This window comes from Chroicocephalus ridibundus, chromosome 15 (genome assembly GCF_963924245.1).
Source record: "Chroicocephalus ridibundus chromosome 15, bChrRid1.1, whole genome shotgun sequence".
In the NCBI taxonomy this organism is placed as follows: domain Eukaryota; kingdom Metazoa; phylum Chordata; class Aves; order Charadriiformes; family Laridae; genus Chroicocephalus; species Chroicocephalus ridibundus.
In genome coordinates, this window is record NC_086298.1 from 9,989,485 (window position 1) to 10,012,695 (window position 23,211).

A 23,211-nucleotide genomic window follows, 5' to 3' on the forward strand; every position below is an offset into this window, starting at 1 on the left:
GCCCAGGGCAGGGACCTCCAAAAAGCCCCGAATTTGGGCAAACCCATCCATTTGGCCAAGGCTGGGGTCCCTCTCACAGCCCCCAGCGGACCCCGGGGACGCGGAGCCCCTCCAGCACCTACGAACAAACCACTTCTGCTGAACCGACATCCACGACCCAGAAAGAACGAAAACAAGAGCAAAAGAAAAGCTTTTAATTGTAATTTACTTTTATTATTTTGTAAATGTGAATTTTACAAAGCGTTTTACAATTAATGATCACATTGGGTTGTTTTTTTGTTTTTTTTTGTTTGTTTTTTTTTTTTTTGTTTTTTTTTTTAAAGGGATTTTTCATCATATGAAAACAGCTGTGAGCACAGTTCCAACTCGGGGGTCTTAATCTTTTCTCGTTTTTCGTTTTTCTTTTCTTTTAGTTACTGATACATCGTGTCAGCCATGGCTACAAAATAACAGTCTTAACTATACAGAGTAAGAGCACATAAATACTAGTGAATAATGCACGATAAAAATAAAAAATAAAACAAACAAAAAAAAAGAAGCTAGCATCGTTCGTGGCTGAGACAGTTGAGGAACATAATTCAGTGGTACTGTGAGACTTCCTTACAGCACAGAAAGTATTTTTAACAGTCATGAATTACAGTACTACTTAATACCCTATGAAGACGCTTTAAAAACAACCTTGTACTTTTAAGTCCTTTTTTTCCCCAAACATTCTGTCCAAAGGATTAATGTTCTATTTGAATCAAGTGCCATCCAAATGTTCAAGTCAAAAATATTTATACATTTATACTCAGTTGTTTTTTATTTATTTATTATTATTTTTTATTTTTTTATTTTTTTTATTTTTGTCTGCTAAAAATAGTATTGCAAGTTTTGGCTTTTACCTTGACATAAAAATCACAATTTAGTGTGCAAAACGCTTTAACAGTGGAAGAAACTCATCGGAGGAGTCGAGGGGTGTCCGATGGGAGCACGTTAGGGGTCAGCACCGTCCCCCCCCCCCCCCCCCAGCACCACCACCCCAGGGCGCGCGGGGCCGGGGGGCTCCCCGCTCGCTTGCCTCCCGCCCCGCGTGCTGGGGGCTCGCTCGCCGCCCCCGCGGGGGATTCAGACAGCAGGAACACTTGGAGCAGCAGCTGAAGCCCGGGATGGCCGCGGACTGGCAACGTGGCGGCGGGGGATTCGCCGCCGGGGGCTCGTCCCGGTTTCCCCGTTGACCCTTCTCCACTCGCAGCGAGCTTTTTCCAGAAAAACAAACGATCTGAACAAAACCACCGGGGCGGGGGTTGGGGGGGACACGAATGGCTGGGAGGAGGCATTGGCCCCGCACACAACCCCGCGGCAAGGATGCTCCGCTCCCTCCAACGCCGGTTAAGCCACGGGCAATTCCAGTTTTGGGTGGCGGCTGGGGTTGAACCCCTCGCCCGGCCGGAGGAGGGGACCCCCGGTACTTGCCACCCCCGGCCGGGCTCCCCGCCACCCCCGGGGGGAATTTTCTAGGGTGAAACCACGGTTAGAAGAACTAAACCATCAAGGCGGCAAAAAGGACCCGCTCCCCATCGTCTGCCGGCAGCACGGCAATGCCGGCACCATCCCTCCCCTCCCAAGCCCCATCCCGCCGGTGTCACCGCGGCCAAACCAGCGCTGGGAAGGTCACCGGCCCGGGGGACAACCGGGGGGTTCACCGCCAGCCTTGGCCAAAGCTGGACCCGCAGGACGCCGAGAGGGCGGCGCGGGACAAGGTGACGCAGCCCTTCTGCAAAGCAGCAGCTCCCGGGATGGTGGTGTTAATTGGCGCTAACGAGGAGGAGAGGGGCTGGCTTCTACACTATATGGCAGCTGCAGGTAACTTGTATGCTTACACTCCGTTTTCTTTAAAGGTGCTTGGTATAACTTTAGATATAGAATATACATGTAATATTGCTAATAGTCAAGCATAAGAATAAAGGTGCAGACATACCATAAATACTGATGCTTTGATTTTACACTATCAGACCTAGATGAATGCAGTTTCCTATTCACATTATAAAGCAGCCCCAAATTCTATAATTTAAAATAGTGTCGTAAACAAAGAGGAGGAAGGAGTCGGTTATGATCTGATCTTCTTAATCTGTTTTCCTTGGAAAAAAATGATCAAAAAATTCTAAGGCACTCAGGAAAGCCGCATACAATCGATGGACTGCTCTGTTCTCACCTTACATTCAATATTTTAAAGGGGTTACTTTTTTTTTTTTTTCATTTTTTTTTTTTCGGAAGAATACAATCATTACCATATAACATTTTCAAACACATCATTAATCCTCCACACACAGGAAACATTAGTGCAAAATGCTTGCCCTCATCTACCAGATAAGGAAAAAAAACCCAACGCCCTTCACATTTTAGAAGTTTGCCTTCCTAATAATAATAATTAATAAAACAAACAAACTCAAATTTAAAAAGAAAAAAAAAATGAAAGGAAAAAAAAAAAAAGAAAGAAAAAAACCCCAAAAATATACAGGAAGTTGTGCTAGGTATAAAAATATATATTTTCACTGTGCAACTTGACTCTCTTCAGACTCTCTGTCCTAAGCCGTTCAAGTACTTCTGCTGCTGCCCCCCCGCTGGCCCCGCCGGCCGGGGCCATCTCTCTGGGCGCGGGTTTGGTCCGGAATTAACACCTTAACTAATGGCCTGCTCACCAAACCCCAGCAAGTGCCAAAAAGGAGGAGGAACCCTTTGCAACGTCTTTAAAATATACACATATATATGCACACAGACACACACAGAAGGGACGATTTTTGATCTCCGGCGCCCGGATCCGCTCCCAGCTTGCCTCAAATTTTTGGGGAGGTGATTGGGGCGGGGGGGAGGGGGTCCTCAGCCAAACCTGACCCTCTGAGCCCCACCAGTCTGCCCTAGAGCTGCCCCCGGGGGGACGGGGACACCCCCAGGGCCAAGGAACTGCCCCCTCTCCATCTCCTGGGGGACGGCCGGGGAAGAAGCCCACCCCAAGCTCAGCTCTCTGGTCCCCCCTGCTCAGGTCTGTCCTCCTCCCGCGGGCCGGGGATGAGCCGTGCCAGCTCTGGGCTTCGCCAAGAGTGTGAATTTTCTTTGCTGATGTGGGTAAAGTGCAAATAGAGCCCCCGGCCCTGCTCGTCCCCGCTCCCCGGAGCATCACGTGCCCCGCGCCGGCCCATCGCCGTCACCCGAGCCACGCCGTGCCAAAAACCGCAGAGCTGTGCAAGACGTGAGGCAAAACCATCCCATCACTGATTATTAATTTTTTTTTTTTTTTCTCAAGGAGCAGTGGGACAGGCGAAGCGCCGGACAGCTTTGTTATTCCCATGCAAAAAAAAAAAAAAAAAAAAAAAAAAGCTTCAAGTATCAAAGAAAAAAAAAAATGGCCGAAAAAGTTGGGTTATCCTCTCCCCCTTTCCCCCTTTCCCAACGGAAATACAAAGAAGGAAGAAAACCCTGAGCAAAGCGCTGTCTGCATTGGGGACCAAAGCAGGGAAGAAAAGCGGCGCAGGCGCTTTCAGAAGCGACTCCCGATGCGCCTCGCGCTTGTTCTTCGCCCCAAACTCGTCAAAGAACAACCGGTAAAGATCATTAAAGCAGGCCATTTAGTCACAGTAAAAATAATAATTAAAAAAGAAAAAAAAAAAAGCTATTCTTGGCTTTCTCCTCGCTGCCCCCTTCCCTCGGGGGCATCCCGGCCTCGGCATCCCCCTGCCCGGCGGCGGCGCCCAGCGGGAGCCGGGGCTGCGGGAGGGTGACGGTCCCTTTGGGGGATTTCTGCGGGGATTTCTGCCCTCCGCGGGCAAGAGGCAGCGAGCGGGGGGTGAGACGGTACCCCCCACCCCGCCAGGCTCCAGGGGCACCTGCGGGTCCCATCCTGCGCCCGCACCACCGAGCTGAGGCCAACCGGGGCCACCAAAGCCAACACAGCCTGGGGACATCTGCTTTCAACAGAATAACCCAACAAATAACTCACACCGGGCTTTTCCCCAGGAGGGCCTGTCTGGAAGGATAAGCAAGAGGCGAAACGCTTCCTCCTCCCCAAACACCTCTTTCACAGAAGGGCACAAAGCTAATTTTTTTTTTTTTTTTTACTTTTTTTTAAATACATTTTTGCATCCAATAAGCTCTGAATTATTAAACGGTGGTAGCCCGGCTGGCCGGGGCGGAGAGAGGGGGCGGTGGGTGAGCCCCACACGCCAGCGGATGCTCCTGGTGTGGATGCTGCCGGGAGCCAACACCGAGAGCTCCTGGCTCCGTGCCCTTCGGAGCAAGGCTAACCTGCTTTCCGTGCTCAGACTCCTCTCCAAAGCCCTTCCCAGGAGGCCAAGGGGGGCTACTCCTCTCCACAGGAGTAGCCAGGCTTGGCCACCTGCCTGGATGCCCCGTTGCCCCGAGGCGATGGAGTGCAGCGGGGCGACAGCAGCCCCTTTGCCCAAGAAGCGGGTGACGTGGAGGTGCAAGCGAGGAGAAGGAAAAGAAAAGGAGTCACTGGGAGGGAGAGGGAGAGAGAGAGAGAGAAACCAAGCCCAAAACCCAGCCGTATTGGGCCAAAAACCAACCCGACAACAACCACTGCACCGGCCAGGGTCTCCACCTGCATCCCACGCAGTCCTCCTGACACCTGCACGCCTGAACTCCCACGGAACCATCCCTGCTCCGGCCGACCGGAGAAAACTCCCCGAGACAACGGCACCGAGCCCCCCGCCAGCCGCCGCAGCAGCCTGCCCCACGGCAGCCCTGCCCCACGGCAGCCACAGCACGGGGCTGCCTCCCACACCAGAAGCCTTTGACGATTTCCCCCACCCTGTCCCACTTGGCTACAAGCCCTTCTGCTCGAGACACACGTCGCCAGTCACAGCACCTCTTCCCTAACACACCTCGCTTTCCTGTTAAGTGACGGTAAAACTTTCTGTAGAGGAACAAGGTTAACGATGGCTTTACTTCTGAGCTGAGTAATGGATGGGGTGGTGATGACGTGGGGGGTGGTGGTGGTTGGGGGGGGGGGTGGCTAGCTTTTCTCCTCCCCTTCTTAAAATTAAAAAAAAAAAAAAAAAGAAGAAAAAAAAAAGAAAAAGCTACAATCTTAGAGACTAACCTCAGGAATATCAAAAAAGGAGCCCAATATTTTTTTTTTAAGTAGGTCGCCACAGACCTAGTCGTTTACAGTATAACGAATGCGATTATTTCCTTCATAAATTTTAAATACAAGCAGAATAAAAATCACATTTTTTTCAGGCAACAGTAGCAGTTCAGTAGGTAAGTGGCTTGATCACATTTTTTTGTTTTGTATTAGTAATGCATGCAAGCAGCTTTAGTATTACAGATCCCTTATAGGTCACGAAACGTTTGCTCTCTTTATAAAGTCCCTCCGTAAGTACCATCTTGTCTTCTCACGGGAGTTTCGGGCCGGCTGGAGGAGCCGGAACCTTGTTCAAAAGGTTGCGGAGTGCTTTGGGTATCCGATGCCACAGCATCTGCGGCAGCTGCCTCCTGTATCACAGAGCCAGCCCCTTCGGCATCCTCGCTCTGTTCGAAGGACTGGTTGGATCCATTGCTTAGCTCTACGTTCACCGTGTTAGTTCTCAAGGCTACTATAGTTCCCGAATCGCTCCTCCTTTCTGCATAGATTCGCTGCTCAAAGACCTGAGCAGTGGTGGGCTGGAATTCAGGATCCAGGGGGACACTGTTTGTGGTGGAGCCCATGACCGTGCGGTACATCTCCATCCCTTCCGGCAGCATGGACTTAATCTTCGGCAGCCAGCGCTTGCGGACCCGGCGGGCGTTGGTGCACATATCGGCTGCTATGACATTCATCTCGCTTTCCTTAAAGCTCGGGGCAAAATTCTGACAATACACTGCAAAGACAGGGATACACAGAGCTGAGGATTCAGAGAAAGCAATAGGAAGGTGGCTGCGTCACCGCAGCCTCTGCCCCGGCGTAGAGACCTGCTGCAAGGCTTAGTGCGCGCTGATGCCATGGAGCGGAGGTTCAACCATGGGCCAGAGCTCTCACGAGGAGACACTTACAGGCAAGGACCCACAGAATGACAGAATGGTAGGGGTTGGAAGGGACCTCTGGAGACCATCCAGTCCCACCCCCTGCCAGAGCAGGGTCACCCAGAGCAGGCGGCACAGGAACGCGTCCAGGCGGGGTTGGGATGTCTCCAGAGACGGAGACTCCCCCACCTCTCTGGGCAGCCTGTGCCAGGGCTCTGCCGCCCTCAGGGTAAAGAAGTTCCTCCTCATGTTGAGATGGAACTTCCCACGGTCAAGTTTGTGCCCATTACCCCTTGTCCTGTCACTGGGGACCACTGAAAAGAGCCTGGCCCCATCCTCCTGACACCCCCCCTTTCAGTATTTATAAGCGTTGAAAAGATCCCCCCTCAGTTGTCTTTTTTCCAGACTGAAAAGACCCAAATCCCTCAGTCTTTCTTCATCAGAGAGATGTTCCAGTCCCCTCATCTTCTTGGTAGCCCTTTGCTGTCCCCTCTCCAGCAGTTCCTTGTCCTTCTGGAGCCGGGGAGCCCAGAACTGGACCCAACGCTCCAGATGTGGCCTCCCCAGGGCAGAGCAGAGGGGGAGGATGACCTCCCTCCACCTGCTGGCCAGTTTGGCTTCTCATCTCAAGACAGACACCACCAAGAAGAGATAAAACCAGAAGGCATAAAATCCCAGGAGGCACAGGGAAGGGGCTGGAGAAGGACCACTCGCTCCCCGGGGACCCAGCGAGCCCCAGAGGACCCAGCCTCCAGCCAGAGCGCAGCACCCACAGCCACAGCACGTGGGGATGGCCAAAAGCAGAGATGGACACAGAAAAGGTCAACACAAACTCCTCAACAGCAGAGCCACAAATGGCTCTTAAAACCACAGTGGTGCAGGCACAGCTGCGGGGCTGGAGAACGTCAGAGCTGCTCATGACCAAGCAGACATTGCCCAAAGGACTGTCCTCTGCCTGTCCCATGCCTCATGCTGGCCACCACAGCGCCAACCAGCGCCGCATGGACCACCAGCCTGGCCAGCGCGGCTGCTCCAGTGTCCCACCACCAGCACATCAGCTGGCACGTACCCTGCGGAAGCCCAGCAACACCTCGGCTGCAGCCCGGCTCCTCCACGGGGCCAAGCACCTGATGTTATGGAGCAACAACCAAGGAACTGCCACCGTGAACAATCACCAACTAAAGCTTGTGCACGGGGTAAAATTCAGGCAGTAAGGAGTCATCCTACGTCCTGACACACGACAGCGTGTTGTAGGCACTGTCACCGGACAGTGATGCCTTTCCAGCCTCTGAAACTCTTGGCAAGCCTCAGCAAGGACCACGGCTGGAAGGTCCAGACCAGGGCTCTCCAGGGTGAAGCTGCTAACAGGGAGGGCTCAGGAGAGCACCACGCACAAGCTACGGGCAAGCACCAACAGCACCATTCAGTGATTTTGCCTTTATGTATTGAACATCTGCCACCTTATCCCTTTTCTCCGCATGCTACGGATCTCAGAGGGTGGCTGGAAGGCCCCTGGAGTTCAGCAGCACAGCAACAATTAGGGAGAGAAAAGATTTATCTTCTTAAAAAAAAAAAAAAAATTGCTTAGAGTTTCATTTCCCAGCGCAACAATATTTACATAAAGATTTACTGTCCAGAATCCAGGGAGGGCAAGAGAACACATTGCTTTCCACTGTGTATTCAAGCTCACAGTGAAGGGACTTCGCGGCACATCAGGGTTTCCTACACCACCCAGGTCCTCCCTCCCCAGCAGGCACCTTCTGTCCCACAGCACGTCCCTTGTATTCAAGGGTGACTGCAAGAGCCAAATATTTAACCGTTTCTTTCTGGTGCCTGCCACAAGTAATTAAACTGCTGTGATGGAAGCAGCAAAACTCTCCTTTTCTTGTATAAACCCCCGGCGCTGGGCACAAACACGTGCAGTGGAGCAGGCGGCACTGCCTGTCCCAGACCGGGGTGAAGTCTGGGTGCCGGGTGACCCTGCAAACACAGGGGATCTTACCTGCGGGACAGCAGAAGGGGCATTAAACAGCGGGACCTGTTGTAGCCCCAGCTCTGAGACCGAGCCCAGCGGCTCTACAGACCGACCGAGCGACCGACCGACGCGCTGAGCCGCGCGGCACGACACAGAACTTTGTGTGGACTTCAGACGTTAAAAACAAAAACTCCTGTTGCTTTATGCAGTCTTTTAAAAAGGCAGTTACTTGCAACAGGGCTCCCATTTTACTTTTTTTTTCTTTTTTAAAAGTCTACAAAATACACTCAAGGCAATAGACTGTAGACCTAACAGACAGGCTGCCAGCGAGATGGAGCAGACCCTCCCACGCTACCAGGGCTGAAGCAGCCAGTGGATTCCCTGGTTCCTGGGGGACCATTTACTGCTGAAGTTTGGGGCATTTCCCTGCCCCAAAAGCCCGGGGGCACGACACAGCACGGCTGCTCCCGGGCACCGCAGGGCCAGCGCCTCCAGAGATGCGCGGAGGGCATCACCAGGAGACGGATGGGGCTGGACGCTCTGTTCCTGCAAATCAGGGGATTCGGCAGAGCTCTGCACTGGGATGAATCCGAGTGCCAGCTGGAACCCGGGGGCATTAAAGCCAGCACACAGAGATGTGCTATTTCGGTGGCTTCAAGCTCTGAATGTTGCCAAAACCATAATTTTGATTTCTTTCTTAGAGCACCTATCAATAAAATAATTAACTGCGAAATTAGTGCTTTAAAATATAGCAAAACAGTCAAGTAGCAATGATGTCTTATATTAAGATACTACCAAACAAATAAAAACACCCCAGACATTCACCTTAGCTCCCCCAAAAATGATGCAAACCAAAAATAAATTAATTTTCCTATAACCTAATTTCACCACATATAGTTCCCATATTACGCAACAGAGATGGCCTTCCCTGCTTAGGTTTCGGCTTTGCTCTCGGCATGCTCTTCCAACAGAGCAGCAATAAATCTCTCTCCTTACATTTGACTGCATTAAGAACCCGGCTGTCCAGGGGCTTCCTGCTGGGATCGCTGGTGGAGGACCGGATTCCAGTTCCGCAGCTGTTGGCAAGCGTGTTCCTGCAAGAGAGGCAAAGGAAGCTCCTTACATCGGGGGCTCCAGGGGACAGCCGCTGCCCCGGCCTCTTCCCTCTGGGTTCTTACGGAGGCATCACCACGTTACACGATTTTGAGGCAAAGAATTGGAAAACCCGGTGCTCAGTTCAAGCATCATTGAGAAAAAGCCCAGAAATCAGCGCAGCATACACAGAGGATGAAGCGCTCGTGACACATTATCTATTAACGTGGTTAAAACACCAGAAAATAAACGTAATCCCTTGGGAAAGCACAGAGAGCAAGCGGACATACCGATCAAAGAAGGTGGCCAGAAGACGTCTCAGGAGGACCTTGTGTTTGACACCGGCACATAGGTGGCAATTCATCAGCTGTCCCCGGGTGATGTACACCCCCGAGCCTGGAAGGGTCGGAGAGGGAGAACTCAGAATCACGCCCTGGCCTCGCCGCCTGCGAGCCAGCTCCGCGCCGGGGGCACGCAGGAGGCAGCGTCTTCCTCGCGTGCTGCTATTGGAAGCCCAACAAGGACGGCAGGATTTTTGGACAAGCCCAGCAGGGGCTGTTACCGCAGACCCTTGGGGTCTTGGCAAGTCCCAGCTAATAATAATTCCCAATTTTGTTATTACAGAAAGGAAGTCTATGGAAATCAAATGAAAGGACTAAATTTTTTTTTTATTATTTTTTCTTTTTTGCAAAGACACAGACTGCAAGGCTTTGTTCTGTGATTTTATATTCTTTGTATTCTAATGCAGATTATTTATTCTTTCTGAAGGAAGAAAACCCCAATCCATTTGGCCTTTTCTTTTCTCAAGGGAAGGATCCCAGAACATATCACTAGAAAGAAAGGAAAAAAAAAAACCCTCTAGCCCAGGAAAGGTCCTCGCTCACACTACACATCTGTTTCCAAAAATCCCAGCCCATCACCTCTTCATACTGCTGGTGAGCAGGGAATTTTCCTTCTAATGCACAGGAACTGCTGACTTTGAGATACCCTGCCTTTAAGGATGTTCTCGGGAAGAAAAAGGAGCCCCCGCCAAAGCGGCTTTACACGTCCAGGGGTTTGGCAGCGCTTTACCGCACGTTCCTTATCAAACCCTTTTACTTTGCACGGAGCTCTCGCAGAACCAACCGCTCCTGCCTCGGCGTCGGCTTGCAGGGGAAGGTTATCCTGGTTTTCAAGCGTACCGTTATACGAGAGGGTTTTGGTATTTGCTTTTAATTAAGATTAAAAAATGGGTTGTATCTGGATCCAGAACACGCTCTGCTCTCAAGATAGAGAAATATCTATTCCTGAAATAAAATTACCTCCTGGATTTCCAGGAAACCCTACAGATGCTGGGAGGGCTGGAGCCCCTCTGCTGTGGGGAGAGGCTGGGAGAGCTGGGGGGGTTCAGCCTGGAGAAGAGAAGGCTCCAGGGAGACCTTCCAGCCCCTGCCAGTCCCTAAAGGGGCTCCAGGAAAGCTGGGGAGGGACTCTGGAGCAGGGAGGGGAGCCATGGGACGAGGTGGAACGGTTTTACACTGAAAGAGGGGAGATTTAGGTGAGATCTGAGGAAGAAATTGTTTGCTGTGAGGGTGGTGAGCCCCTGGCCCAGGTTGCCCAGAGAAGCTGTGGCTGCCCCATCCCTGGAGGGGTTCAAGGCCAGGTTGGACGGGGCTTGGAGCAACCTGGGCTGGTGGGAGGTGTCCCTGCCCAGGGCAGGGGTGGCACTGGGTGGGCTTTAAGGTCCCTTCCAACCCAAACCATTCTATGGTTCTATGATTGTTCCTGATCTCCCGGATGAAGACAGAGCTGCCGGTGGGCAGCAGCATCCTGAGCCCGACCCCCTCCCTGGGGACGGCAGCTGCCCGCACCCTTCCAGACACCGTGGGCAGCCCAGGCCACCGGTCCTGCCCCAGGAAACAGCAATTATCGCTCCAGATCCGAGCGGTCCCGCTTCTCGCCATGCTCCACACACAGCAGATTTATTACGACGACTGTGAGACTTGTTGAAGACCCTCTCGGAGCTGCTGAAGTTTGCAGAATCCATTACGGCATGAAAAATCCGAGACAAAAGGAGAACACTCCCAGTGGAGAGCTGAGGAAAACTTCTGCCGCAGGATCCTCCTGCGTCAAGCCCTGGTCAAGCCCCCCTTGAGGTCTCACCAGGTTTGAGACAGGAATTAGCTTTCTTCATCAGCAGTATTTTAAAAGATAAGCCATCAGAGGGAACGCCAGACGCTAGCGAGGGTAACTTCACTTTAATAAATAAAAAATAACCGAGGCAGCCACTATCTGTTAGAGATATTAATCTACTTTTTTTTCCAGATTGAAAAATGTAAATCAAGCAGAGCTGCCTCGAGCCAATTTGCAGCTCTCACTGTGAAAATAACCTGCACCACTTGATGGTTTTTAAGAAGTCTCACATAAAATGTAAATGGGCACAAAATGAATATTCCAGATACAAAATAAATACTTGTGGTTGTGCGCTGTGCTACAGCGTGTGCGTTTTACTCCTGCCTTCCATCAAAGAGCCATCCTCCATCAGACGGAAACCTTCCTGGGCTTCCCCTGAAATTCAGATTCCTTCTACAGACTGAAAATAAAATCACGCTACTCACCAAGAGATAAATGACCAGAAAGAAAGGACAATTTGGACTGACTGTGCTGCCACATGTCCTTTTTGTACCGAGGGCGTTACAGGTATTAATTAACCCTCCCCGCCTGGGCAGCGGGTACGGGCTGTCATGCAAAGATCGCTTCATCTAAGCACATCTCAACATCGCATCTTGCCCCTCAAGTTGGCCATAAATCCTTTACAGAGCAGTGAATTCTCCTGATATTGTAAATACCCCCAAAACCGAAAATAAAGAGAGAAGAAAGGACCCAAACCGATTCCTTCCCTTCCTTCCTACTGCAGCATCTCACGGTTTAGTAACACCCCCAATTTTTAAAAAAACTTTTACAGGTTTTTCAAAGCTTGTTCAGTGACATAAATTTTATCTCCATTGCTCTGTAAATCTTACAATGCAATGGGATTTTTCATTTGTGGGTTTTTTTTTTTTAAGATCTGTGCATCTAAATCAAAACACAATTGCGATGCAGCCCACACCAATCAGGAAGAACACAAGCTGGAGAATTCAATTAAAATGCTAAATTAATTCAATTGAATAAATCCTGTTAATGACACATTTTTCTATCAGCAAATTAAAGGAAACTCGGAACTTTTAAAAAGATGATTGGTGATGAATAATCCAGAAAGACACAGCAAGGGCACACAAGATGCTCGACTCCAGCAATGGTGCAAACGAGATGAAGAACCCATTTCCAGGAGGAAAACGCCAGTGATCCCCAGGCAAAGAAATCTACCCCCTCGTTACCTGCAACGAGCTCAAGTTTTTCTCCAGGATCTCCCTCTGAGTAGAGTTTTGGGTGGCAACGGTATCCGATCTGACTGATAAGACTGGCTGGGAGAGCAACTAGATCCCGTCGTATGAGGACACAGGAGCGGTTCTCCAGTGGGATCTGCTCTGGCTTCTCTTGAGCAACTTAAAAATTAAAAGGGGAAACCATTAAAACAGTTTATTACGCAGGCGCAACATTAACAGAAGGTCAGATTTTGACTTTTTCCCATAGCTCTCGGAAATATTCCTCCCTCCAGAAGTAAACCGTTCACCAGGGCTCTCGGCTGCAGGGCAGATGCCACCTGACAGCATGGAAAGATCCCCCGGTCTCCCCCACCATCTACCACGGCCATCTCACATGTGCGTTTGGATTCTGCAGGAGGGAATCTTGGAATCTAATTACGCTTTAACTTTTCCTAAGTTAATCATTTATGAAAGCAGGCAACTCTGCACAGCTGGCATCATTCTCGAAGTGCAGCATACGGAGCTGGCTTCCCCAAACACTCCCAGAAGAACGGCAGGTTCCTTCACCAGGGGGTTCTAAAACAGGCAATAAATTGCCCAAGTTTGATAAATACCTGTATCAGCACCATAACTACGTCTCTTGATGTTTTTTTCCTGCAGAAGTTAAAAGTCAGACCCCGCAGATACCCCCTGCACCAAGAAAGGCCACCGTAGCCTCCCCCAAGGACGGCACCCAGCAGCCACCTCCCATGAGCTCCAACTCACCTTCTCTTACTCTGCCTTTTGCGGGCTAATGTTTCCTCTCAATAACAAGAGAGACCCCAACCAGCAAGCCAAAAAACGTTATTAAGCTGTGGCTTCAAAACCAAATTACTGGGTTTTGCCAGGACGCAGCTGTGACTTGCCCCGACGTTCCATCCCCGGCGCCCACCACTGCCCACCAGCCACCATTAACATTGAACAGCTGGAAGTTCTGAGCTGTACCAGCACCGCGCAGGGTCTTGTGGGCAGACAGACAATTTGCCTTCTAAAGCACATTTACAGTGCAAGTCCACAGGTTTGCCTAAAATTGCAATTTTTGACAGCAAAAGAGGGCTGACACGGGTGTACATCAACTCCAGCTGCACTGGGACGCAGTGGGAGCAGTTAAAAATCCTGACTTGCAGCCCAGCTCTACAATGATCCTTCTCTTTCCCCAAAACTGTCTAACGTGGCAAGTGCCACGCATAATATCAAACCCTTCTCTGTGCTTCAACATCTGCGAACACAGAGCGAAGGAAAAAATCCCAGCAATTAGTGTTTCTGAACCCAAAATGTCTCGTACCGGAGAGGTGTCTTTTCCTGCAATTATTTGGGTGTTCTTGGGGGACACTTTTCCACTCTCAAGATAAAATAACAAGTTTTGCAGACTTGTTGCTGCAGTAACCGCAGGGCGACGGCTCCGGCACAATGGGAGCAGTGTTCTAACTAGGACATGCCCCGCGGCGGTGCCATGGCATCCTATCGCAGGCACGGGGCTGGAAGCATCCCCACCCCATCGCTCCCTCCTTCCCTACAAAGTCGGAATACCAGGAGGATGCCCCTTGCTCGCGGAGCCGCACCGCGGCAGGGCAGCGTTTCCTTCACTGATTAAGGACCAAACAGCAGCAGAACAATTCACATGACGTTTTAAAACTAACTTCTCTTGCCAGCACGGCGCGGTTATCCGTGCAAAGCGGCAGGGCTTTGTCATCCTGATGTGCAGTCCCATTGACACGCAGAAATTTCACCAACTGAAATATTTCCCTGTTTAATCGCGCTCCCAAGCATCCAAACACCTTCTCCTTGGAGATGGGAGTCATCTGCTTACACAGAGGAAGCATCTCACAGACCTGCTGTACTGCTGATGCTCTCAAAGAGCGATAAGCACAGTACGTCCAATTAAATACTAGGATTTTCTCCAGCTTAAACAAATCAAAGGCAGATGAGCATTAGGTATGGTGGACCCACCACCCAGGGAGGACCCGCTCTGCTGTTCTTCCCAGGCTTTCTGGCCCTGGCAACGCTCACCGAGACAGGCTACAGCACAGGGGCCACCGCAAAGTAAATGCAAATCTCCAGGGGAGAGGAAGGAGCAGGAATGGGGGACACCACCGTCAGCTCGCACCTGGAGTCCCCTGCACGTCACACACAGGCTGAACCAAAAGATAAAATTATATACACCACGTATGAGCTATCGTTCTGCTGGTAAACCCCAGCAACCAGACTGGGATGTCCTCTCCTGTCCTGCTCTACCCTACGGTCTTCAATAGCGGCAGTGAAAGGCAGGTGCATGATGCTATTAGGGGTAAAACAGAATTTAGCATGAGTTTTTTGTGCCAAACGCACGTCCCTGAACTTTCAGGTGACAGGACAGGTGAGGACAAGGCCGTGCCTGTGCATGGGGCTCCTGCTAATTGCAGGCAGCTTGGCAGCGCCGGGCTCTCCATGGAGCCACCGCTTCAGCTGCCCGCCAGGAGCAGGAAAACCATCGCAAGCCCTCGCAAGCACAACACGCCACCCAGGCTGTGTAAAACTGCATTTTTAATATTTCATTTTTACTTTTAACTAATGACTGAGGTCAAAAGCACCCACGATATTCGTCACCACCTAAAAACGGGCAGACATTAAGCTGCTGAAGGAAAGCTGGGCAGACTGGTACGGATTCTCAGAAACTGTCTTAGAAGCCTCCAGTTATTTTTTTAAGCGATATAAAGGCTGTGGGTCTCCAGGGAAAGCAGCTGCAGTCAATAACCTCAATGAGGTTCAGAGCAGGAGAAGGTCCTCGCAGCTCGTGACGCGGCATTGCTGTATTGGGAGCAGAAGAGAAGCCAGCCTGGAAGGGCCACCAGCCGTGCCCTCCTCCTGCCCGCTTCTTCAGCAAGGCCACTGTCATTGAAGAAATTAAACACCTCCAACACCCAAGTGGCCAACAGCTACAGCAGACAAGGACAAATCTACCTGCTCTACCACTTTCCATAGGCAAACATTCAGTAAAAAACAATTTTTGGGCCAAAGAGATCCCAAGGTAGCAATAATGAGGCAGGGAAGAGGAAGATCAGCACAAGCTCCGTGTTCTACGCCACCTTCCTGGAGAAATTTTGAAGGATTTTGTGTCAAACCTATTTCCTGAAAGCAAAGCAGCTTTTCAGGAAGACAACGCTGCCACGCTGGTTGGTGACAATCCTGCCTTGAAGAAATTCTTTGCTTTTGAAAACATTTCATTTTCTACACATGGAGCCATCGAGAAGTTTACGTTTCTTCCCGTGAAATCAAACGCTTCATAAAACAGGCTAAAATTTGGGCTAAAAAGCCCAAGTGTAAATCAACCCACTCCTCTATTTTGGTTACATCTGTCCTGCTGGCTCGCTGTCTATAAATCTCTTATTAAACATGGGCATGAATCATTTTTTGGACTTTGTTTCCATTGAAGCATTAGCACAAATTCAACGATACTAAACAAAAACGACTGAAGATTTAGGCCTTTCAGTGCCACCTCAATTCAGCAGATAGCAATCGGTTATGTAAAGAAGCAGGATACAAGAGACACTTTGGTCCCATGTTCTCAAAGAAAGCCCGTCTGTTTGGCCTTTATGCTCTGAAGAACAGGATAGTATTCGCTTCTAATTAATTTGTATCTTCAGAGGGCAGCAGCTCCTTCCCCTTGAATGAAAGGCCAAACAATGTGAAGTATTGTTTAATACAGTTTTGTTCTCGACCAAGAAAGGAGCCTACCAGCCAGTGGAGAGGGGCAGGAAATCATTACAGAGGGAGCAATGAGAGCTGCCAGCCAGACGCTGGTATGTTTTATTTATCCAGATATATGCTTTCACCTCAAACTTCTACGGATAGCAACAAGTGGTCCAGAATGGGAAATATCCTGTTTTTCCTGGCTGAAGAAGCAACCTCAAACCAACTCACCGGTCTGTGCTCGGAGGAAAGAGAGATTCTGTGATTTTGTGAAAGCTGGAGTCACGGGAATTACCGGTGCTCCACGGCTCCAGGCTTTGCGTGACGCTGGGGGCACGTGTCCTCCTTGTCCCTAAAACCTACCATGCGGCTCAGAGGTCCATTACACCACCTTCTTGCTGAGCCCACGATGGTTTTGGTCATGCCAGGACGGTTGCACATCCCGCCTGAGGTGCCTGGGACCAGAGATGCTGAGCCCACCCAGCTCCTGCTGACCCTCATCCATGATGGGCTCCAAGCTGCTCGGGTGAGTGCCCGGGCTCTGGCAGCGCTGGGAATTGCTGGCCGTATACTTGGTGCCACTTTTCACTTATTTCCTTAGTTCCTGACAAGCCAAACTCCAGGATTTCAAAGTTATTCATGAACCCCCAATTCCCACCAGTGCTCCTCTTGACCATTTACTGCATATAAACTTCAACATACTCCCGTGGGTAAGAAAAAACTATTTCTATTTTAGGAATGGGATTCTGAGATACAGAAAGATCAGAGTGATGGACCCTCACCCAGACATTAACCTTTACAGAGCCCCAACGTGGAACCACAACTCAGGAGCCCAGGTCCACTGCAAAGGCTGCAAAACCACCTCCACCGGCTCCACCACCAGTCACCGCGTATGCAAACACATGGATAATTCTCCCCTGTTCTCTGCAAGGCAAGAAGTTTCATTTAAACAGCAACATTTTACAAACATTTTTATCCCATTAGCCTATTTTCCACTGGCAGTGGGACTACCCCAAAAATAGCATCCCTGCCGCAGCCCCGGCATCGCCAGCATCTGCCTGACGACATAAACCTGGACCACAGAAGACACATGCACGCACCGCGGGACAGATATATGATATAGTCCCAGCCGGGATAGTTTACGTTGTACAAATAGTACATTTATAACAACGTACTGGAATGCAGAGATTTGATTTGTGACCTATTTATACAGAGAGGTAATCTGGAATTAGTATAGGAAAAATATTACTGGTTTATAAATACCCCTATCTTGCCTTCGCTTCAGATCTCAGCCAGGAGTGAAACATCTGCCAGCCTAAAATTAAACATCTGTGTTTTACGGTGAGGAAACCGGGACTGGAAGTTTAACGCCAAAAAAGGCCAGAGGCTGCTCGCCCCCGGCGTGGGGCTCTGCCTTCCTCCGGTACCACCGGTCCCTGCGCCGGGCTGGGCGACACCGGCTCCCCGGGGGCATCGGGGTTCTTCGCAACCCTCAGCAAAAAGCCAAAGGAAAAGTGCTCTGGTGAAGAAACTCCTTTATTTCCTAAAAAAACCCCACCGGCTCTCTGCTGGCAAGCATCCCCCCTGTGCAGCACGGTGTCAGAGCAGCCGCCGCACGGCTCTGGTCCTCCCAGGATGGGATCCCCCCGTTCCCGCAGTTAGAACCAGCTGCGTTATTACGGCTGCGCTTGTCGGGCGTCGCGAGCCGTGATTTACATCGCTGCAGCGCGGCACGGCGTTCCCGGGCTCGGGTCGGGATGCAGCGCCGGAGCCGCTCATTACGGATTCTGGGTTGTTCCCTGCCCTCTTTCCTTACTGTCAGGAATCAAGAGGCCAGGAGAGAAAACTATTCTCTCAGCTAATTACCACAACTATTCTATAATGGCCATTTTAGATGAATTTTTAATGAAGCGTGCTCTTGTCAGTTCGGGATTTCATAACTTTCAAGTCCAGCCTTTACATTCCAGCCATTTGCTGCATAAAGATTCCTCCTCTTCCCTGCAAACAGGGAGGAGAGGAGAAATCTTGCAGGAGCAGGGGAGGAGGACGGACCCTCGCGCAACTTCACTTGCGCCTGTCAAAATTAAATTAACTGCGTCTGCTAAGCAGCAAGCTGACTGACAAGAACGCGGTTCAGCGCAGAAGAACGCCGAGCATCTGCAAGTCCTGCTGAAACCCACTTCAGATCAGGCCCACGACGCTGTAATTAACAAGGATAAAAATACTTTGCTTTTGTTTAATATTTTCTGGAGTTGTGCATTCCTCAGATCAGATGCTAGAAACCTCATTCAGTCTCACTCGTGTCCTCAAGGCCCACATGTTCTCCACAACCAGACCTAGTTACAGAAGAAGGAGCCATTTTACCGCGGTGCTCCCAGCCTGCCACAGCAGCAGGCGGGCGCGGGGACGGCGGCGGTGACACCGTGGCCACCGAACACGGCCAGAGGCTGGTGGGAGCTGATGCACCTTCTCCTCCATCCCTCTGCAGGCTGCTGCCCTGTCTGCTGACGCCTAAACCTAACCCTCCCATCGGCTCGTGTTCAAGACAGGGCTTGTCCTTTATCTGCTGCTCCCTTTGCAGGTCCAGCGCTTGTCCTGGTCCATCACACCACTGCCACCATTGCAGGAGGCACATCATTTAATAAGACCTTCTCCTTGCTCCCTCTACCACCATCAAACCCTTGGCCAAGGGGATGATGTGCTCCTTGTGTCTCCGATCCCAGCTTTGGAGGTGTTTCTCTGATCTCAGCTTTGGAGGTTCAGCACGATTCTGACCATAAAAAGGGGTGAACAAAAACAAATTTAAAAAAAACCCAGCCCTGGGGCAAGAAGAGGCTTCGTGCCACCCTTGCTCAGGGGGTCCTACCGAGCGCCCTTCCCTGCCCCACGAGCGGTGGGTGATGCTCAAGGTGAGTGATGCTCAAGGCAAGTGAAGAGCATCAGCTACCAGCGTCCCACCACGCACTCGCTGGCATTAGCTCAGTCAACGCTTCAGCTGGGGAAGGAAAAAGCAGAAAAAAAAGGAGGAAGGAAAAAAAAGACCAAACCTCTCTGAAATTCAGGGCTTCATCTGCTGTGCTCTTCTTTGGCTTTGTTTTTGTTTTTACAAGCGGGGCTCTTGGAAACCTTGGCAATCACAATTTTAAAGGGCTGCCCCCTCCCCCAGGCCTTTGTAAGGCTGTGGGGATCGACATGCCAGGAGCAGGATTAGCTGCCTTCTCTCTTCCATCTTATGGTTTTATTATTCTGCACCTTTTGAGGGTACAGTTTATCCCGAGTAATTAAAACGCAGTTAGCTGTACAAGTCCAAACCATAATGGAAGAGCTTAGGTTTTATTTTTTTTTAATCTCTTTTTTTTTTTTTTTTTTCTGTGCCCTCTTTTCCAGGAAGCCTGATACTATAGCTGGCTTATTTAAAACAGGAAACTCCCTTGAAACGTGCTGGTGCGGAAGAGATATTTTAGCAGAAATGTGGTATATTAAGAGCCTGACAGCGGGGCCGGGCAGCGCCGGGCTCCCGACCTGCCTCCTCCCCGCACGGCCCCTGCCTCGGCATCACGGCGTGCTTCAAGTCTTCCCCCTACAGAAACCAAGTAGGAAAACTTTGCTGTGGGATGACCCAGCTCCGACGCAAGGGCTGGACGGCTGCAGCATCTCCGGCGACACCCAAGAAAGCTGCTTGTGTTTTCCCTTTTCCAACTGGGATGGCTCCCGTACGGCAGGAATTAGGCACAGCCTGCTCCGTCCCAGGGCCGGTCCTGCCCTCGCCTGCTGAATTTATTTGGTTCTGTTACTGCAAGAACCGGCGAAGGAAAACACCGTGTCCAAGGGTATAATCCCATTGCTCCGAGGAACGCTGCTGTGAGCCCCGGCAAACCCACATTACTCACCGCGAGCTCTACAGCGGGGAAGCGCAAAGCAAAATAAAAACAAAACCAGCGTGAGGGAAAACAGCCCGATTTCTGTTCGGTCTGACACTGACAGCAGCGGGGGCACGGGGCCCCGCTCCTGCTGGGTGGGTGGCCGTGGGGGAGACCCCAACCCCGTCCCCATCCCTTCATCCCGCTCCTCCTCGCCCAGCCGGTACCAACCGCTGGGACTTGAAGGACAGCAGAGAGAGCAGACCGGCTTTTGAGGCTCATTTTCTCCAACTGGCTTGTCCACTTTTCTCAGCAAATATTAAAAAAGCATCACTGCTATCGGTATGCTTTCCCCCTTTTGCACGTGGCTTGGTAAAATTGCTTGGAAAATATTGCTTATCTATCTGCTTGCGACCTGGCAGGGGGAGATGCCAAGGGGACGCTGGGCTCCTGCCCTTTGGGACAGGATGGGGATGAGCCAGTTCTCAGCACAAGGGAAAGCCTGGCTTTAGGTTAACAGGAAAGGCCGTTATTTGTCAAAACTTCTCCCTTACTTAAGAACAAAATCAAACGGCTTTAAGGAAAACACGCCAGCTCTCCAACAAACGAGAGTTAAATATTTGCAAAATTAGTCCAGCAATTTCAGCGCAGAACCGTAGCGGGAAAGCAGCAGCTCCGGGCGAGAGGATGCTCCGCGCTGCCAGAGCCGGCGGGAAGATGTCCCTCCCTGGGGAGCGCCCGCGGATCAAAGCTGCCACCACAAACACCGGCAGCTCCGACGGGGAGGCCACCGCGCCGAGGCCGAGCCTCCGCGTGGGATGCTGCGAGCTTCATCCACACGGGATGCAGGGACACCAGTGACACAGCCGGGCATCTCCCCCTCCGGTCCTGAGCCCCTGGCTCCGAACCCTTCCCCTGCTGCTGCAGGGTGCCGGGGCGTGCACACCCGAGGACGTCCTCTCCTGTGCGGGAAGCAAGAGGGAAGGGGCCTTGTGCCCCCACACCCGCCTCGGGGCTGAGCTGGCAGCTCCGGCCGAACACCAGCAAAGTGAAGCCACCTCCTCTCTGTAGGCATGCCCAGGGACCCACCTAATAGAGAAATAAAATGTCATCAAGAGGCCCCCAAATTGCTCTTCCCTTTGTGACAGCGATGCGCTGGGCAAGGCTGGCAAGGGAAAGGGGGGGTCACTTTCAGGCAGTGGGCATAAAAGCCCATCTTTTCTTCTTCTTGCAGATATTCCTAATTAACATTTGTGAAAATCATTCATTTGATGTTTTTCTCCCTTCATCCAAATGTCATTTGTTCATCGCTTTTTAAAAAAATTTTAGTCTAAAAGGCCAGGACAGAGGGACCGTGCCTTGCTCCTCGCTGAAGACTAACTCCCAGACCGACCACCTAAGCCCTTCCAAGCCAGCAAGGGCTGACGCTTCCCTTCCCATGGATGACCATCCTTCTCGGATGACCCACGGCAGGTAAGCTCAGCCATTGCCACAGGACGGTGTCACCAGCGCATGGCTCACGTCACCACCAGGCCGCTTGTCGAGAGCCTCAGCCAAAACGCAAGGGGCCAAGCCAACCGTGGCAGACGACGCAGCTTCTCTTACCTGAAGAGCCTCTCAGCTGGGGACACAGCCCAGGAGCAATGGCAGGGGGGGACCTGCCCATGCCATACCCACACACCAGCACGAGCCCACCACATGCACCGCGCTACAGAAATAAACAAATGATGCCCCTGAAGACAAAAACCTGGTGAACAAACCCCAAACTACCCATGCTGGTTGGAGAAGGACCAAGCAACTGCTGAAGGAGAGCAGAAAACCCAAGGAGAGAGACCGACCATTACCAGAGTAGCCTCCCGAAGACTTGATGTACATCTGCCCGTACTGCTCCTCCACCATGGTGTCGTATGCCTCGTCATCCTCCTCGTCCTCCTCATTGTGGTAGGAGGTGGGGCTGTCGGTGGTGGGAATGCTGCTGGCACCAGGGCTCGTCCGCTCCCCCTGCGAGTACTGGACCTGCTGGACGTTGGGGATGAGGGTGGCCAGGTTGGGCATCCCGTAGTAGGAGACACGGGAGAGCTTCAGGGGACCGGCGTTGGGGCCACCACCACCTGCCCCCTCCCGGGCGCCGGGCTCAAGGGGCCGCTTGCCGGGCAGGCCGGGCAGGGCAGCTGCCTGCAGCTCCAGGTTCTCGTGTTTGACGCGCGTGAGGAGCGGGATGGGCATGGAGGGGGACATGACGTAGGGCGCCGAGGCCGACTGCAGCTGGTTGCAAGGGCTCTGTGGCTCCGAGCTGGGGTCTTCGATCATGGTGGTCTGAGAGTCACAATGGGGCGAGCTGACCTTGAACATCAAGTCCGTCCCTTTCTCCACGATGTGCTGGATCTGGAGGAAGCCCGCCGTGTACATCACCACCAGCTGCTCGCTCGCCGCCATGGTCAGCTTCCCGGTGTAGCAGAAGGAGAGGATCTGCTGGAAGCAAGCCGGGGGGACGGTACCCGGCAGCTCAAAGGCGTTTTTGCTGTTCCCACTGAACAAGTCTCGGAAGTAGAGGCTGCTGGCGGCCAGGACCGCCCGGTGCGCCTTGAAGGCTTGGCCCTTCACCACGATGGAGACATCGCAGTACAGCCCCAGCAGCCGCTGCTCGTTCAGGCAGCCCAGAACGGTGTTCCCAAAGTTGGGAATCTCTATGTGCAACATCTGCGACATGGCTCAGGATCGGCTGGAGCTCCTCAGACATTCAATGCAGGAATATCCAAAGTAGGGCACATCTGAAAAACGGAGAAGGCAGGGAGAGAGGCACAGCGTTTTTAGACAGTTCACCAAAGCAGGCAGAAGCAGAGGAACCCACCTCACCCGACATCAAAGGCTCAAAGCTAAGCTCCGAGAGCCCACGCGGAAAAGCAATCACTCCTAAAAATTACTTATCAATGTTTTCAAACAGCGTTGGAAATGCTATAGGTGGATGACAAAGGATATTCCCCCAAAATGCAAGTATTTTCTTCAAGTTGTGGTCTGTTTAAATAAGCACCACTGATCTATTCCCCTGGGGGGGGTTTTACTCTCTGCAGGAAAATCTGAACGGTAACGGGAGAGGAGTGAACAGCACAGCAAACGTAGGACAGTCAGACCGCGGGTAGCATTATATAAGAAAGACAACAACCAGCAGCTATGTCGAAACTACAGAAAAGATATTTATAAAACAACGTGCCATTCTGCCTGAAATAAATAC

General features: G+C 51.5%; 1 protein-coding gene across 7 annotated transcripts in view; it reads right to left on the reverse strand.

Annotated features, from left to right (window-relative positions):
• Positions 1–244: 244 nt before the first annotated feature.
• Positions 245–23,211, reverse strand: part of NACC2 (NACC family member 2) — a 63,136-nt gene continuing 40,169 nt past the window's right edge. For all 7 annotated transcript variants that reach the window (XM_063352903.1, XM_063352906.1, XM_063352905.1 and 4 more), the window contains 5 exons: positions 21,824–22,750; positions 12,424–12,591; positions 9,358–9,463; positions 8,972–9,069; positions 245–5,858 (listed from right to left, as the gene is read on the reverse strand). In XM_063352903.1, the coding sequence (XP_063208973.1) occupies positions 5,359–5,858; positions 8,972–9,069; positions 9,358–9,463; positions 12,424–12,591; positions 21,824–22,688 (1,737 nt within the window). In that variant the 5' untranslated portion in view covers positions 22,689–22,750 and the 3' untranslated portion in view covers positions 245–5,358. The remainder of the gene's footprint in view (positions 5,859–8,971; positions 9,070–9,357; positions 9,464–12,423; positions 12,592–21,823; positions 22,751–23,211) is intronic.